The sequence below is a fragment of the Aedes aegypti genome, chromosome 3 (genome assembly GCF_002204515.2).
Source record: "Aedes aegypti strain LVP_AGWG chromosome 3, AaegL5.0 Primary Assembly, whole genome shotgun sequence".
NCBI lineage: Eukaryota > Metazoa > Arthropoda > Insecta > Diptera > Culicidae > Aedes > Aedes aegypti.
The window spans coordinates 295,586,569-295,600,581 of NC_035109.1; the positions used below are offsets into that span (position 1 = coordinate 295,586,569).

Sequence of the window (14,013 nt, forward strand, 5' to 3'; positions counted from 1 at the left end):
TGGCGGAATCCGAACTGTTCATTGGCAAAAATTGAATTTTCGTTGATGTGGGCCATCATTCTGTTCAAAATAACCTTTTCAAAAAGTTTACTGATGGAGGAAAGCAAACTGATTGGACGATAGCTAGAAGCTTCTGCAGTATTTTTGTCTGGTTTTAAAATTGGAACAACCTTAGCATTTTTCCATTTGTCAGGAAAATATGCTAATTGAAAACATTTGTTAAATATATCAACTAAAAATGATAAGCTACTTTCTGGAAGTTTCTTGATGAGGATGTAGAAAATTCCATCATCGCCAGGAGCTTTCATGTTTTTGAATTTTTTAATAATAGTTCTCACTTCTTCCAAATCAGTCTCCCAGGCATTTTCGAAAACGTTCTCTTGATTGAGAATATTTTCGAACTCCTGAGTAACTTCATTTTCAATTGGACTTGTAAGTCCTAAATTAAAATTGTGCGCACTTTCAAACTGCATAGCAAGTTTTTGAGCTTTTTCGCAATTAGTTAGTAATAATTTGTTTTCCTCTTTCAATGCCGGTATTGGCTTCTGAGGTTTTTTCAAGATTTTCGATAATTTCCAAAAGGGCTTAGAGCCAGGGTCCAATTGAGAAATTTTATTTTCAAAATTTTTGTTTCTTAATTGAGCAAAACGTTCCTTGATTTCTTTCTGCAAATCCTGCCATATAATTTTCATAGCAGGATCGCGAGTGCGTTGAAATTGCCTTCTCCTCACGTTTTTAAGACGGATCAAGAGTTTAAGATCATCGTCTATAATCACGGATTCAAATTTTACTTCACATTTTGGAATTGCAATGCTCCGGGCTTCAACAATGGAATTTGTTAAAGTTTCAAGAGCATTGTCAATATCAAGTTTAGTTTCTAAAGAAATGTTAACATCAAGATTGGAGTCAACATACGTTTTATATATATATTCCAGTCGGCTCGTAAATAATTGAAAGTGGAGCTGATAGGATTGAGAATCGCTTCTTGGGATATTTGAAATGTAACAGGGACATGATCAGAATCAAAATCAGCATGAGTAATCATTTGGCTACAAAGATGACTAGAGTCGGTTAAGACCAAATCAATCGTAGATGGATTTCTAGAAGAGGAAAAACATGTGGGGCTATCAGGGTATTGAATTGAGAAATATCCTGAAGAGCACTCATCAAATAAAATTCTGCCGTTGGAATTACTTTGAGAATTATTCCATGACCGATGTTTGGCATTAAAGTCACCAATGACAAAGAATTTTGACTTATTGCGAGTCAATTTACGCAAGTCAGTTTGGAGCAAATTAACTTGCTGCCCAGAGCATTGAAAAGGCAAATAGGCAGCTATGAAAGTATATTTACCAAACTGTGTTTCAACAGAAACACCTAAAGTTTCAAAAACTTTAGTTTCAAATGATGAAAACAGTTGATGTTTTATACGCCTATGAATGATGATTGCAACTCCCCCACATGCCCCATCAAGTCGATCATTACGATAAACAAAAAAGTTAGGATCTCTTTTGAGTTTAGATCCAGGTTTTAAATACGTTTCGGTAATAACTGCTATATGCACGTTATTAACCTATGAAAATTAAACAGCTCGTCCTCTTTACCATTCAGAGAACGAGCATTCCAATTTAAAATATTTAAATTATTATTTGGATCCATTAGAAAAACGTAATCCAATAACAATTTGATTTGTAAATTTTACACCTACTTGGACTGCTTCAGTCATAGTGGTGGCTTTTAACATTGCATCAATCATTAGATTCAATTGTTCAGTTAGAAAATTAAAATCAGAGGCAGACATGTCATGTGATTTCCCATTAGAATTTCCGGTAGACGAAGAAGCGTAGTTACCTGTGGCGGTAGGGTTTTTTTTCCATTTGATTTGAAACAAGTAGAATGGGTACCCATGGATCGAACAGGGGAGGAGTTCAAATTTCCTGCTACGATATCGGCAAAGGATTTACCGTGGGTAGACACATTCGAAATTGAAAGATTCGAACGGCTACCCGACGGATTAAAATTAGTTTGTGAATGAGCATGATTATGATCTTCCTGATGGGTATGATTCATGATCAAGCGATCGTTAACTGAAAAATGAGCATTGTTCGATACTCTACCGGGCAAATTCCGGAAACGACCGTTATCGTAACGGATATTATCTTTCATCTGCCTGGCACGAGCCTCAATGACCTTTTTGCGTGAAGGACAATTCCAAAAATTGGACTTATGGTTAGCCCCGCAATTACAACATATGAATTTGGTGGTATCTTCCTTCACTGGACAGACGTCTTTGGCGTGAGAAGAACCTCCGCAAATCATGCATTTAGCATCCATGCGACAATTTTTTGTACCATGACCCCACTTTTGGCACCGACGGCACTGAGTGGGGTTCTGGTAATTTCCTCCAGGTTTCTGGAAATGTTCCCATGTCACACGGACATCAAACAAAAGTTTTGCTTTTTCTAAAGCTTTAATATTATTTAGTTCTTTTTTGTTAAAGTGAACTAAATAAAATTCTTGAGAAAGCCCTTTCCGAACCATGCCAGATTGGGTTCTCTTTTTCATAATGATTACTTGGATTGGGGAAAATCCAAGTAAATCATTTATTCCATTTTTGATCTCTTCAGGTGATTTATAGTCACTTGAGAGACCTTTCAAGACAACTTTGAACAAACGTTCAGTTTTGTCGTCATAAGTAAAAAAATTGTGCTTCTTCTCTTCGAGATGTTTGAGAAGAAGCTCACGATCTTTAAGAGTTTCCGGCAAAACGCGACAGTCTCCTTTCTTTGCGATTTGGAAGGAAACCTTGATTCCCCTAATGGAGTTCAAGATCTCCTGCCTAAATCCCCCAAATTCGGAACAACTGACCACGATAGGCGGCACTCTTTGCTTCCTCACTTGAATCAAAGAGCCTGGGCTAGAGGCTGCTTCGATTTGGTGTTCGGAAAATTTGTCTAGAGCATCGAACTGATTGCTCATTTCGATACAATTATTCATTTCACACTTGGAAGAAAGTTTGCATTCCGGGGAAACGTCCTTTCTTCCATTCTTGCCACGTGTAGTGACAGTTTTAAAACCCACTTTTTTGGAAGGAAGTAGTGAATTCAGAGATTCACCCTTCCTTTTGTTAGTTGTTGATACCATGTTTAATTAATAAACGAAAGAAGACGTGACCTTCGAAAGGTTTTTTCCCAAGACGGTGTCCAAGAAGGATTACCACCGCTAGCTTTCGCCAACGGGTCCAACGAAAAATCGAAGGCACGGGTCCAAACAAGGATCGTAAAGGGATCAATAGTAGAAAAAATAGTACTGAAAAGTACTGTTTAAGTAGCACTGAAAAGTACCGTTTTTAATTTTAGCACTGGAAAGTACTGTTTTTGTAGCACTGAAAAGTACTGTTTTATTGCTTTAGGTAGTTTTTAAGAAAACTTCCAAGAGCAGAGAGAATTCGTGTACGCACAGCACGAAGGTACGATGCGCACTGTTGCAAATTCCCATAAAACATAATAAAGTTTGTTCTATTCGTCAGTTTCTACGTTCAACTACAACGAATATTTAACGTTTCCAATTTCAACTCGAATAACAGGAGCACCGGACGGAGCCGTGAGTAACAAAAGTAGATGGGGAACAGTTCTTGTGAGAAATTTGGTGAGAGATATTGTCTAAACCCGAATACTGATGATGTTCCACATCAGTTTGCCGACCCGTCAGCTTACTGCAGCCGCGAAAATCCGAATCTCTCGATTTCACCTAGAGTGAATTTCTGTCAGAGAAAAAGTAGATTTTGTATGAGATTTGACAGAAAAATGAATGACAAGTTCATCCACTTCTCCTGGCCTATGTTTAGTAATTCGGAAACAGTATGACGTATCTGCTGATTAAAATTTTATGTTTTGATTCTGCAAATAGGTCGCTTTGCTACGAGCATATGTACGGTGTATGTGCTAACATGAAAAATGTTGACAGTTGAGTCGCTTTGCAATGGTAGGGTGTATGTAGCCGAATTAAAAACACTGAGTAAAGTGCACATAGGGCAGAATTGAAATTTATTTCAAAAAATCAAAAAAAATGTTTTAGGATTACTTTTTTGGACTCAATATGTAGATTATGCGTTTGTCAAGCCCATGCAAAGAAAATCTCGATTTGTTTATTTTTCCCCAGTGCGCATCGTACCTTCGTGCTGTGCGTACACGAATTCTCTCTGCTCTTGGAAGTTTTCTTAAAAACTACCTAAAGCAATAAAACAGTACTTTTCAGTGCTACAAAAACAGTACTTTTCAGTGCTAAAATTAAAAACGGTACTTTTCAGTGCTACTAAAACAGTACTTTTCAGTACTATTTTTTCTACTATTGATCCCTTTACGATCCTTGTTTGGACCCGTGCCTTCGATTTTTCGTTGGACCCGTTGGCGAAAGCTAGCGGTGGTAATCCTTCTTGGACACCGTCTTGGGAAAAAACCTTTCGAAGGTCACGTCTTCTTTCGTTTATTAATTAAACATGGTATCAACAACTAACAAAAGGAAGGGTGAATCTCTGAATTCACTACTTCCTTCCAAAAAAGTGGGTTTTAAAACTGTCACTACACGTGGCAAGAATGGAAGAAAGGACGTTTCCCCGGAATGCGAACTTTCTTCCAAGGGTGAAATGAATAATTGTATCGAAATGAGCAATCAGTTCGATGCTCTAGACAAATTTTCCGAACACCAAATCGAAGCAGCCTCTAGCCCAGGCTCTTTGATTCAAGTGAGGAAGCAAAGAGTGCCGCCTATCGTGGTCAGTTGTTCCGAATTTGCGGGATTTAGGCAGGAGATCTTGAACTCCATTAGGGGAATCAAGGTTTCCTTCCAAATCGCAAAGAAAGGAGACTGTCGCGTTTTGCCGGAAACTCTTAAAGATCGTGAGCTTCTTCTCAAACATCTTGAAGAGAAGAAGCACAAATTTTTTACTTATGAAGACAAAACTGAACGTTTGTTCAAAGTTGTCTTGAAAGGTCTCTCAAGTGACTATAAATCACCTGAAGAGATCAAAAATGGAATAAATGATATACTTGGATTTTCCCCAGTCCAAGTAATCATTATGAAAAAGAGAACCCAATCTGGCATTGTTCGGAAAGGGCTTTCTCAAGAATTTTATTTAGTTCACTTTAACAAAAAAGAACTAAATAATATTAAAGCTTTAGAAAAAGCAAAACTTTTGTTTGATGTCCGTGTCACATGGGAACATTTCCAGAAACCTGGAGGAAATTACCAGAACCCCACTCAGTGCCGTCGGTGCCAAAAGTGGGGTCATGGTACAAAAAATTGTCGCATGGATGCTAAATGCATGATTTGCGGAGGTTCTTCTCACGCCAAAGACGTCTGTCCAGTGAAGGAAGATACCACCAAATTCATATGTTGTAATTGCGGGGCTAACCATAAGTCCAATTTTTGGAATTGTCCTTCACGCAAAAAGGTCATTGAGGCTCGTGCCAGGCAGATGAAAGATAATATCCGTTACGATAACGGTCGTTTCCGGAATTTGCCCGGTAGAGTATCGAACAATGCTCATTTTTCAGTTAACGATCGCTTGATCATGAATCATACCCATCAGGAAGATCATAATCACGCTCATTCACAAACTAATTTTAATCCGTCGGGTAGCCGTTCGAATCTTTCTAATTCGAATGTATCTACCCACGGTAAATCCTTTGCCGATATCGTAGCAGGAAATTCGAACTTCTCCCCTGTTCGATCCATGGGTACCCATTCTACTTGTTTCAAATCAAATGGAAAAAACCCTACCGCCACAGGTAACTCCGCTTCTTCGTCTACCGGAAATTCCAATGGGAAATCACATGACATGTCTGCCTCTGATTTTAATTTTCTAACTGAACAATTGAATCTAATGATTGATGCAATGTTCAAAGCCACCACTATGACTGAAGCAGTCCAAGTAGGTGTAAAATTTACAAATCAAATTGTTATTGGATTACGCTTTTCTAATGGATCCAAATAATAATTTAAATATTTTAAATTGGAATGCTCGTTCTCTGAATGGTAAAGAGGACGAGCTGTTTAATTTTCTTACGGTTAATAACGTGCATATAGCAGTTATTACCGAAACGTATTTAAAACCTGGATCTAAACTCAAAAGAGATCCTAACTTTTTTGTTTATCGTAATGATCGACTTGATGGGGCATGTGGGGGAGTTGCAATCATCATTCATAGGCGTATAAAACATCAACTGTTTTCATCATTTGAAACTAAAGTTTTTGAAACTTTAGGTGTTTCTGTTGAAACACATTTTGGTAAATATACTTTCATAGCTGCCTATTTGCCTTTTCAATGCTCTGGACAGCAAGTTAATTTGCTCCAAACTGACTTGCGAAAATTGACTCGCAATAAGTCAAAATTTTTTGTCATTGGTGACTTTAATGCCAAACATCGGTCATGGAATAATTCTCAAAGTAATTCCAACGGCAGAATTTTATTTGATGAGTGCTCTTCAGGATATTTCTCAATTCAATACCCTGATAGCCCCACATGTTTTTCCTCTTCTAAAAATCCATCTACGATTGATTTGGTCTTAACCGACTCTAGTCATCTTTGTAGCCAAATGATTACTCATGCTGATTTTGATTCTGATCATGTCCCTATTACATTTCAAATATCCCAAGAAGCGATTCTCAATCCTATCAGCTCCACTTTCAATTATTTACGAGCCGACTGGAATATATATAAAACGTATGTTGACTCTAATCTTGATGTTAACATTTCTTTAGAAACTAAACTTGATATTGACAATGCTCTTGAAACTTTAACAAATTCCATTGTTGAAGCCCGGAACATTGCAATTCCAAAATGTGAAGTAAAATTTGAATCCGTGATTATAGACGATGATCTTAAACTCTTGATCCGTCTTAAAAACGTGAGGAGAAGGCAATTTCAACGCACTCGCGATCCTGTTTTGAAAATTATATGGCAGGATTTGCAGAAAGAAATCAAGAAACGTTTTGCTCAATTAAGAAACAAAAATTTTGAAAATAAAATTTCTTAATTGGACCCTGGCTCTAAACCCTTTTGGAAATTATCGAAAATCTTGAAAAAACCTCAGAAGCCAATACCGGCATTGAAAGAGGAAAACAAATTATTACTAACTAATTGCGAAAAAGCTCAAAAACTTGCTATGCAGTTTGAAAGTGCGCACAATTTCAATTTAGGACTTACTAGTCCAATTGAAAATGAAGTTACTCAGGAGTTCGAAAATATTCTCAATCAAGAGAACGTTTTCGAAAATGCCTGGGAGACTGATTTGGAAGAAGTGAGAACTATTATTAAAAAATTCAAAAACATGAAAGCTCCTGGCGATGATGGAATTTTCTACATCCTCATCAAGAAACTTCCAGAAAGTAGCTTATCATTTTTAGTTGATATATTTAACAAATGTTTTCAATTAGCATATTTTCCTGACAAATGGAAAAATGCTAAGGTTGTTCCAATTTTAAAACCAGACAAAAATCCTGCAGAAGCTTCTAGCTATCGTCCAATCAGTTTGCTTTCCTCCATCAGTAAACTTTTTGAAAAGGTTATTTTGAACAGAATGATGGCCCACATCAACGAAAATTCAATTTTTGCCAATGAACAGTTCGGATTCCGCCATGGACATTCGACCACTCATCAACTTTTACGTGTAACAAATTTGATCCGTTCCAACAAATCTGAAGGCTACTCTACTGGTCTTGCTCTTCTAGACATAGAAAAAGCATTCGACAGTGTTTGGCATGAAGGTTTGATCGTAAAATTGAAAAACTTTAATTTTCCAACATACATTGTTAGAATAATTCAAAGTTATCTGTCAAATCGTACACTTCAGGTTAATTATCAGAACTCCAGATCTGAAAGACTTCCTGTAAGAGCTGGTGTTCCCCAAGGCAGCATTATGGGACCAATATTATACAATATTTTCACATCTGACTTACCTGAGCTACCTCAGGGATGTCAAAAATCTTTGTTTGCGGATGACACAGGCCTCTCCGCCAAAGGACGAAGCCTGCGTGTCATCTGTAGTCGATTGCAAAAAAGTTTGGATATTTTTTCTTCATACTTGCAAAAATGGAAGATTTCTCCTAATGCTTCCAAAACTCAACTGATAATATTCCCACATAAACCAAAAGCTCTTTATTTGAAACCTTCAAGTAGACATGTTGTCACGATGAGAGGGGTTCCAATAAATTGGTCAGATGAAGTTAAGTATCTAGGACTCATGCTAGATAAGAATTTAACTTTCAAAAATCACATTGAGGGCATTCTAGCCAAATGTAATAAATATGTAAAATGTCTCTATCCCCTTATTAATAGAAAATCAAAACTTTGTCTTAAGAACAAGCTGTTGATATTCAAACAAATTTTCAGGCCAGCCATGTTGTATGCTGTACCAATATGGACTAGCTGTTGTAATACCAGGAAGAAAGCTCTGCAGAGAATTCAAAATAAAATTTTGAAAATGATTCTGAGGCTTCCTCCCTGGTATAGTACCAATGAGTTACATAGAATATCCAATGTTGAAACATTGGAACAAATGTCAAATACAATCATTAATAATTTCAGGCAAAAATCGTTACAATCTTCTATTGCCACGATTAATGCGTTATATGTTTAGGTTAAGTTAGGTTAAGTATATTAAAAACGTTTTTTTTTCTCTTATAAGCAGGTGAAATCAACTCACCTGTAAAAAAAACTGAACTGCTACGGCAAATGAAATGTAATATGTTGTTAACAAAATGTTAATTAAATCTTAAATTTGTTTTACCAAATTAGGATGATAGTGTTGTCAAATAACACAGAACACCTAGATATAAGAAATGAATGTAATGTTTGGAATGATACTAATAAAGAAATTAAAAAAAAAAAAAAAAAAAAATTTGTTTATTTTTTGCAGATACGCCGGAATGAAGAATTATGCTTGATTTGATTGCTTGATCGCAAAAAAAAACAATGAAATATTATAAACAAGTATCTTCCTAGCTATCTATCAAAAATTTTGTCAAGTGTTTCGTCAAGAAATGAACAATCTGCTCAAGTATACTTAAAGGACCTTGCCATTTATTCATCCACTAGTTTACCCAGCGTGGCTAGCCACGCTCTTACAAAATTTGAAAGCGGAAAGCTATGCATAATCTATCGAGGATTGATAATGTTTTATGTTTAACAGCAAAATGACAACATGGACTAATACATTTCTCTGTTCATAACTGTGAAAGTGCTCTGAACATAATGAGCTGAGAAGCATACTCCGTCCCAGTGGAGGCGTAACCAGTGTTGCCACATTTATATCTGTACCGAAGGCTCAAAAATCTTTTTTATCTGTACCAGAGATTCTAAAAATCTGTAACCAAAATCTGTACCACATCCAACATAAATTGATGAAAAAACCCTCAAAATCCCAACTAATATGGATATTTATCATTTTTTTTATTGTAATAATTTTACTTATTATATTAATATTGTTATATTCTATGAAAATAGTATTTTTCAATAAAAGTTTCGTGGGAATTAATCCCGAATTTTACGCATCTTTTGGATTTTGTGTTACAAAAATCGCCAATTCCAAAAATCTGTACCAATCTGTACTTTTTCATGAAAATCTGTAATCTGTACCGTACAGAATCTGTACCAAACTTTATCAGAAAATCTGTACCTTTCCAGATAAATCTGTACCTGTGGCAACACTGGGCGTAACGTTAGAAGTAGAGGATAATGGTTATAATTTTATCAACATGACCCGACATTGACACGCATGATACTAATGTCCGCCAAATCGCCTAAATGTATACTCTGATGAAAAACATGTGGCCTTAACGCTGCTGTAATGTTCTAATCTGGAATAATTACAGCCATAATGCTGTTGTAGTGTTTCTTCAGCTGTGAAACATTTCGAAAATTCCAGAACAATCTATGAATTAAAGAGAATAACATTCTCGAATATTCTACTGAATAGCTGTTGCAGTGTTCCATAAGAGAGTCTTTCAAAATCACAGTTGTAATGACGCAAAGAATTATCGACTCATAGAACAGGAATGCTTTGGAAAGCTGTTATGGGGACCATCATAGTAATATTTTGTTTTTAGTATATTTTTAGTTCCCCTATAGATAAAATAAAAATTCGATGGACAGTAATCTGATCCATGTCTAAATTGCTTTTCCACATGTCAAACTCGTGTTTAGGGTAGATGTACCAATAGTGGAGGTATTAAGCACTCTTGAACTTCATTTAACCGCCTAAGTTCAAGAAGCGCAATTAATGTACATGTTAATGTTGTAACGGGAAGTAACAACCATTGACTTAATGAGAAAAAATATTTCATCGCAGTAATCCCCAGCATGTCAGTGAAAACTGATACCTCCACAATTGGTACACTGTTCCTTTAGTTGCGGTATATGTTTAATTTATGTTCCTATAGTTGCGGTATCCGTGGTTTTCTTATGGGATCCTCCACTATAGGAACACTTTGCCGCAACTATTGGTACAAGCATGAACAGTTTTAGCAATTTTAGTGATATTTGATCAGTTTTAAAGCAATTTGAACGCTTTTTTAACTATTCCGTGTATCAACAAGCCGATACGTCGACTGGCAGTGTCGGTTCTGTGGCTAACGTAATAAAATCAGTGAAAACGGCACTACCGCAACTATAGGAACACCCACAATTAAGGGAACACTTACCCTATATGTTGGAACTGTTGAAACCACTTCTGAATCACATATTTGATTCCAACCCAATCCAAGTTCGACAGAACTATAATTTGCTTGAAGTTGGTTTATTTACGATTTGATCACCGAACAACATAACACTCAAAATTGAGAACGATTCAAACAAAATCGAGCACTTCAACTAACACATTATTTGTGTTTATCAACACATTCTGCTCTTTTTGAATTTCTTTTGCTTGCAATATAAAGCTTTTCAATGTAACATGATTTTTATTTTAAATAAGCACTAAACTGAGTTTGCAGCGTGAGTGAAATTTACACATAGATATATTGGTAAAAGGGGCCTTCCTTAGCCGAGTGGTTAAAGTCCGCGGCTACAAAGCAAAGCCATGTTAAAGGTGTCTGGATTCTATTCCCGATCAGTCCAGGATCTTCTTGTAATGGAAATTTCCTTGACTTTCCTAGCTCTATGCCCAGGGAACCTGCCACACGATATACGAATGCGAAAACGGCAATGAAAGCTCTCAGTTAATAACTGTGGAATAGCTGAGCTTAGCTGAGAGCAGGCTCTGTCCCAGTGAGGACGTAATGCCAATCAGTATAATAAGAAGATATATGAATCCAGAAGAGCTCGATTTTGTTCATTTTTTTAAAGAGAAGTTCCCAAAAATGCAAACGATAATGATGAAAAATTCTAGAACATTCCACGAATGAGGAAGAAACATGGTCCATAAAACTCTAGAATTTTCTGTCAAATAACTGTTGTAGTGCTCTACAATTTGCAATTGTAATGTTCTAACAATACTGTTGTAGTCTTCTAAAATTGCTGTTTTAGCGCTCAGTGAAACTTTTCGGTGAAATATTTCAAAGCGTTACTGACAGACAGACAACTCTGGGATTTTATATATATGATTAGAAAGCTCTCCATGAATTCATTAGGAATCTCACAAGCAATATGTTGAGAATGTCAGAAAGAATTCCCTGCAAATCTGCAGAAATCCATACACAATCTGGTCAGGGACCTCACAAGGGTTTTGTCATAGATCACAGATTAGTCAAGTTAATAATCCAAACAAGACTTCTTCAAGAATCCAAGTCAGTTTCTTCAGGAATCTGCCAAGAAGAAATTTCAAATGAAGTGTCCAAAATATCAGAAATTGAAAAAAGTCTTTTAGCTTAGTTTTTACCATTCTATAGAAATTTGCTTAAAATTTCAAGAAAAATCTGCTAAAACTCTTTTATAGAATCCTTAATCCCATTGAGGATTTCTGAAACGATGTCATCAAAATGTGCCATGAATCATAATATTATTATTATTATCTTTATTTAAGAGTTTTTCAGCCTTAGACTAATTCATCTCAAGAAATAAGGTTGAATGAATCCAACAGAAATTAATAAAGCATCGCATCAAAAACCTTGCCATTTCTAAAGTACTGAACAGTTTTGAATGATCTCAATGATATTTTCTAAGAACTCCTTCGATTGTGCTCAATATATTCATCTAGAGATTTGTGAAGGATTCCACAAAAAAACTATAACAATTGTGAAAAAATGTGCCAAAGATCTCTCTTTGGAATCAAAGATTTTAGCTAACGTTATACTAGAAACCGTTAACTGTCTTTCGAGACAACTCAGTCGTGCATCTATTGACAACATTTTTCCAGTGGTTTTCTCTCAGGGTGTCCATCCATTACAAAATAGCCTGGAAAAATACGGAAAATACCCGGGAAATTGTAGAACACATCCTACAATTTCCCGGGTATTTTCCGTATTTTTCCAGGCCATTTGTACCGTACCTGCCACATACGATAAACGAAGGTGAAAATGGCAACCTTGGCAAAGAAAGCTCTCAGTGAATAACTTTGTAAGTGCTCATTGAACACTGAACTGAGAAGAAGGCTCTGTGATAACATAATGACAAGAAGAAGTTGGAACGGCGTTAGATGTTAAACAACTTGGAGTTACTTTGGGTAAGAATTTGAAAGAACTCCATTACAATATTACCAATTACAAAACTCTTTTGTAGCGCAAGCCACACTAGGTAATAAAGAAAAGGAATCTTCTTTTCTTCTTATGCTTGCCATTACGTCTGGGACAGAGCCTACTTCTTAGCTTAGTGTTCTTATGAACACTTCCACCTTTAATTAACTGAGAGCTTTCTTTGCCAAAGTTACCATTTTCGCATTCGTTTATCGTGTCTTGCCGGCAGGTACGATTATACTTCATGCCCAGGGAAGTCAAGGAAATTCCCATTACGAAAAGATTCTGGACAGATCGGGATTCGAACCCAGACACCTTCAGCATGGCTTTGCTTTGTAGCCGCGGACTCTAACCACTCGGCTCTGGAAGGCCCCAAAAGAAAAGGAATCTTATAGCTAATTATCAGATTTGTATATATAAGGAAGTGCAAGTTGATTCTTCATGATCACCTGCACTTCAATTGAGAATAAAGCGCCATAAATCAATCGGAATGCCGACTTGCTGGCACATAGTTAAACATGGCCAAACGCAGCACTAGGAACACGTTCATTTACTTTCAGATAAGTTTTATCTCGCCGCAGACGTAACTGCCGCTGCTATCTGGTGGCAACAACCAACAAAGGCACCGATCCAGAAGTGATTTAGAGAAGTTCCCTAACTTATTACTTACGTTGGTCTCCGTGGCCATCGATATGTCCTCCTCGGGGAGCTTGTTCGCGCCGACCCCGGCCGTGTCCAGCAGGCTCAGCAGCATGAGATAGAACACGCAAACGTACGAACAGTTGACCACCATCTGGACAATGTTCCGGATCACAAATTTGCTCATAATACTTTTGCCGGACATTTTTCTTACTGTGACTTTGTTCTTAATCGTCCAACACTTTGCCGTCTTATATAACTAGCTGCCAATCAATAAATACCACGATTAACAAATTAAAATTCAAACGCACTAAACACCTCTCCGGAACCACTTCCAGATCGCACACTAGTTAAGCCACTAGCGAATAGAACAAACTCTTGTTATCGTTCGATTGATTTTATTCCGCCGTCGTCCATTGATTATTTATAGACCCGAACTGCTACGTCAAACAAAAGTGACCTTCCGAAAACCGAAAAATACGGCAATCGAAGATTAATCTCCAAATCGGAAGCGCGGCGAACTCGGAGACTGTATTTCTTTAGCGCGAGTGCCTTCCTTTTGCGTGGGCGGATGATGCGAAGAAAGTGAATAAACTTTTACGAAAATCGCAGCTTTTTGCTTTTATGTAGCCAGGCAGCGGCGGAGGAGGTGATGATGCGTCACGACGACGACGACACGGCTGATCGGAGGGAAACGTCAAAATA

General features: G+C 36.9%; 1 protein-coding gene across 1 annotated transcript in view; it reads right to left on the minus strand.

Annotated features, from left to right (window-relative positions):
- The window catches only part of LOC5566185 (transmembrane protein 165), a 39,254-nt gene extending 25,250 nt beyond the window's left edge, over window positions 1-14,004 (minus strand). The window contains exon 1 of the mRNA XM_021855030.1: window positions 13,340-14,004. Within this exon, the coding sequence (XP_021710722.1) occupies window positions 13,340-13,513 (174 nt within the window). The 5' untranslated portion in view covers window positions 13,514-14,004. The remainder of the gene's footprint in view (window positions 1-13,339) is intronic.
- Between the last annotated feature and the right edge of the window lie 9 nt (window positions 14,005-14,013).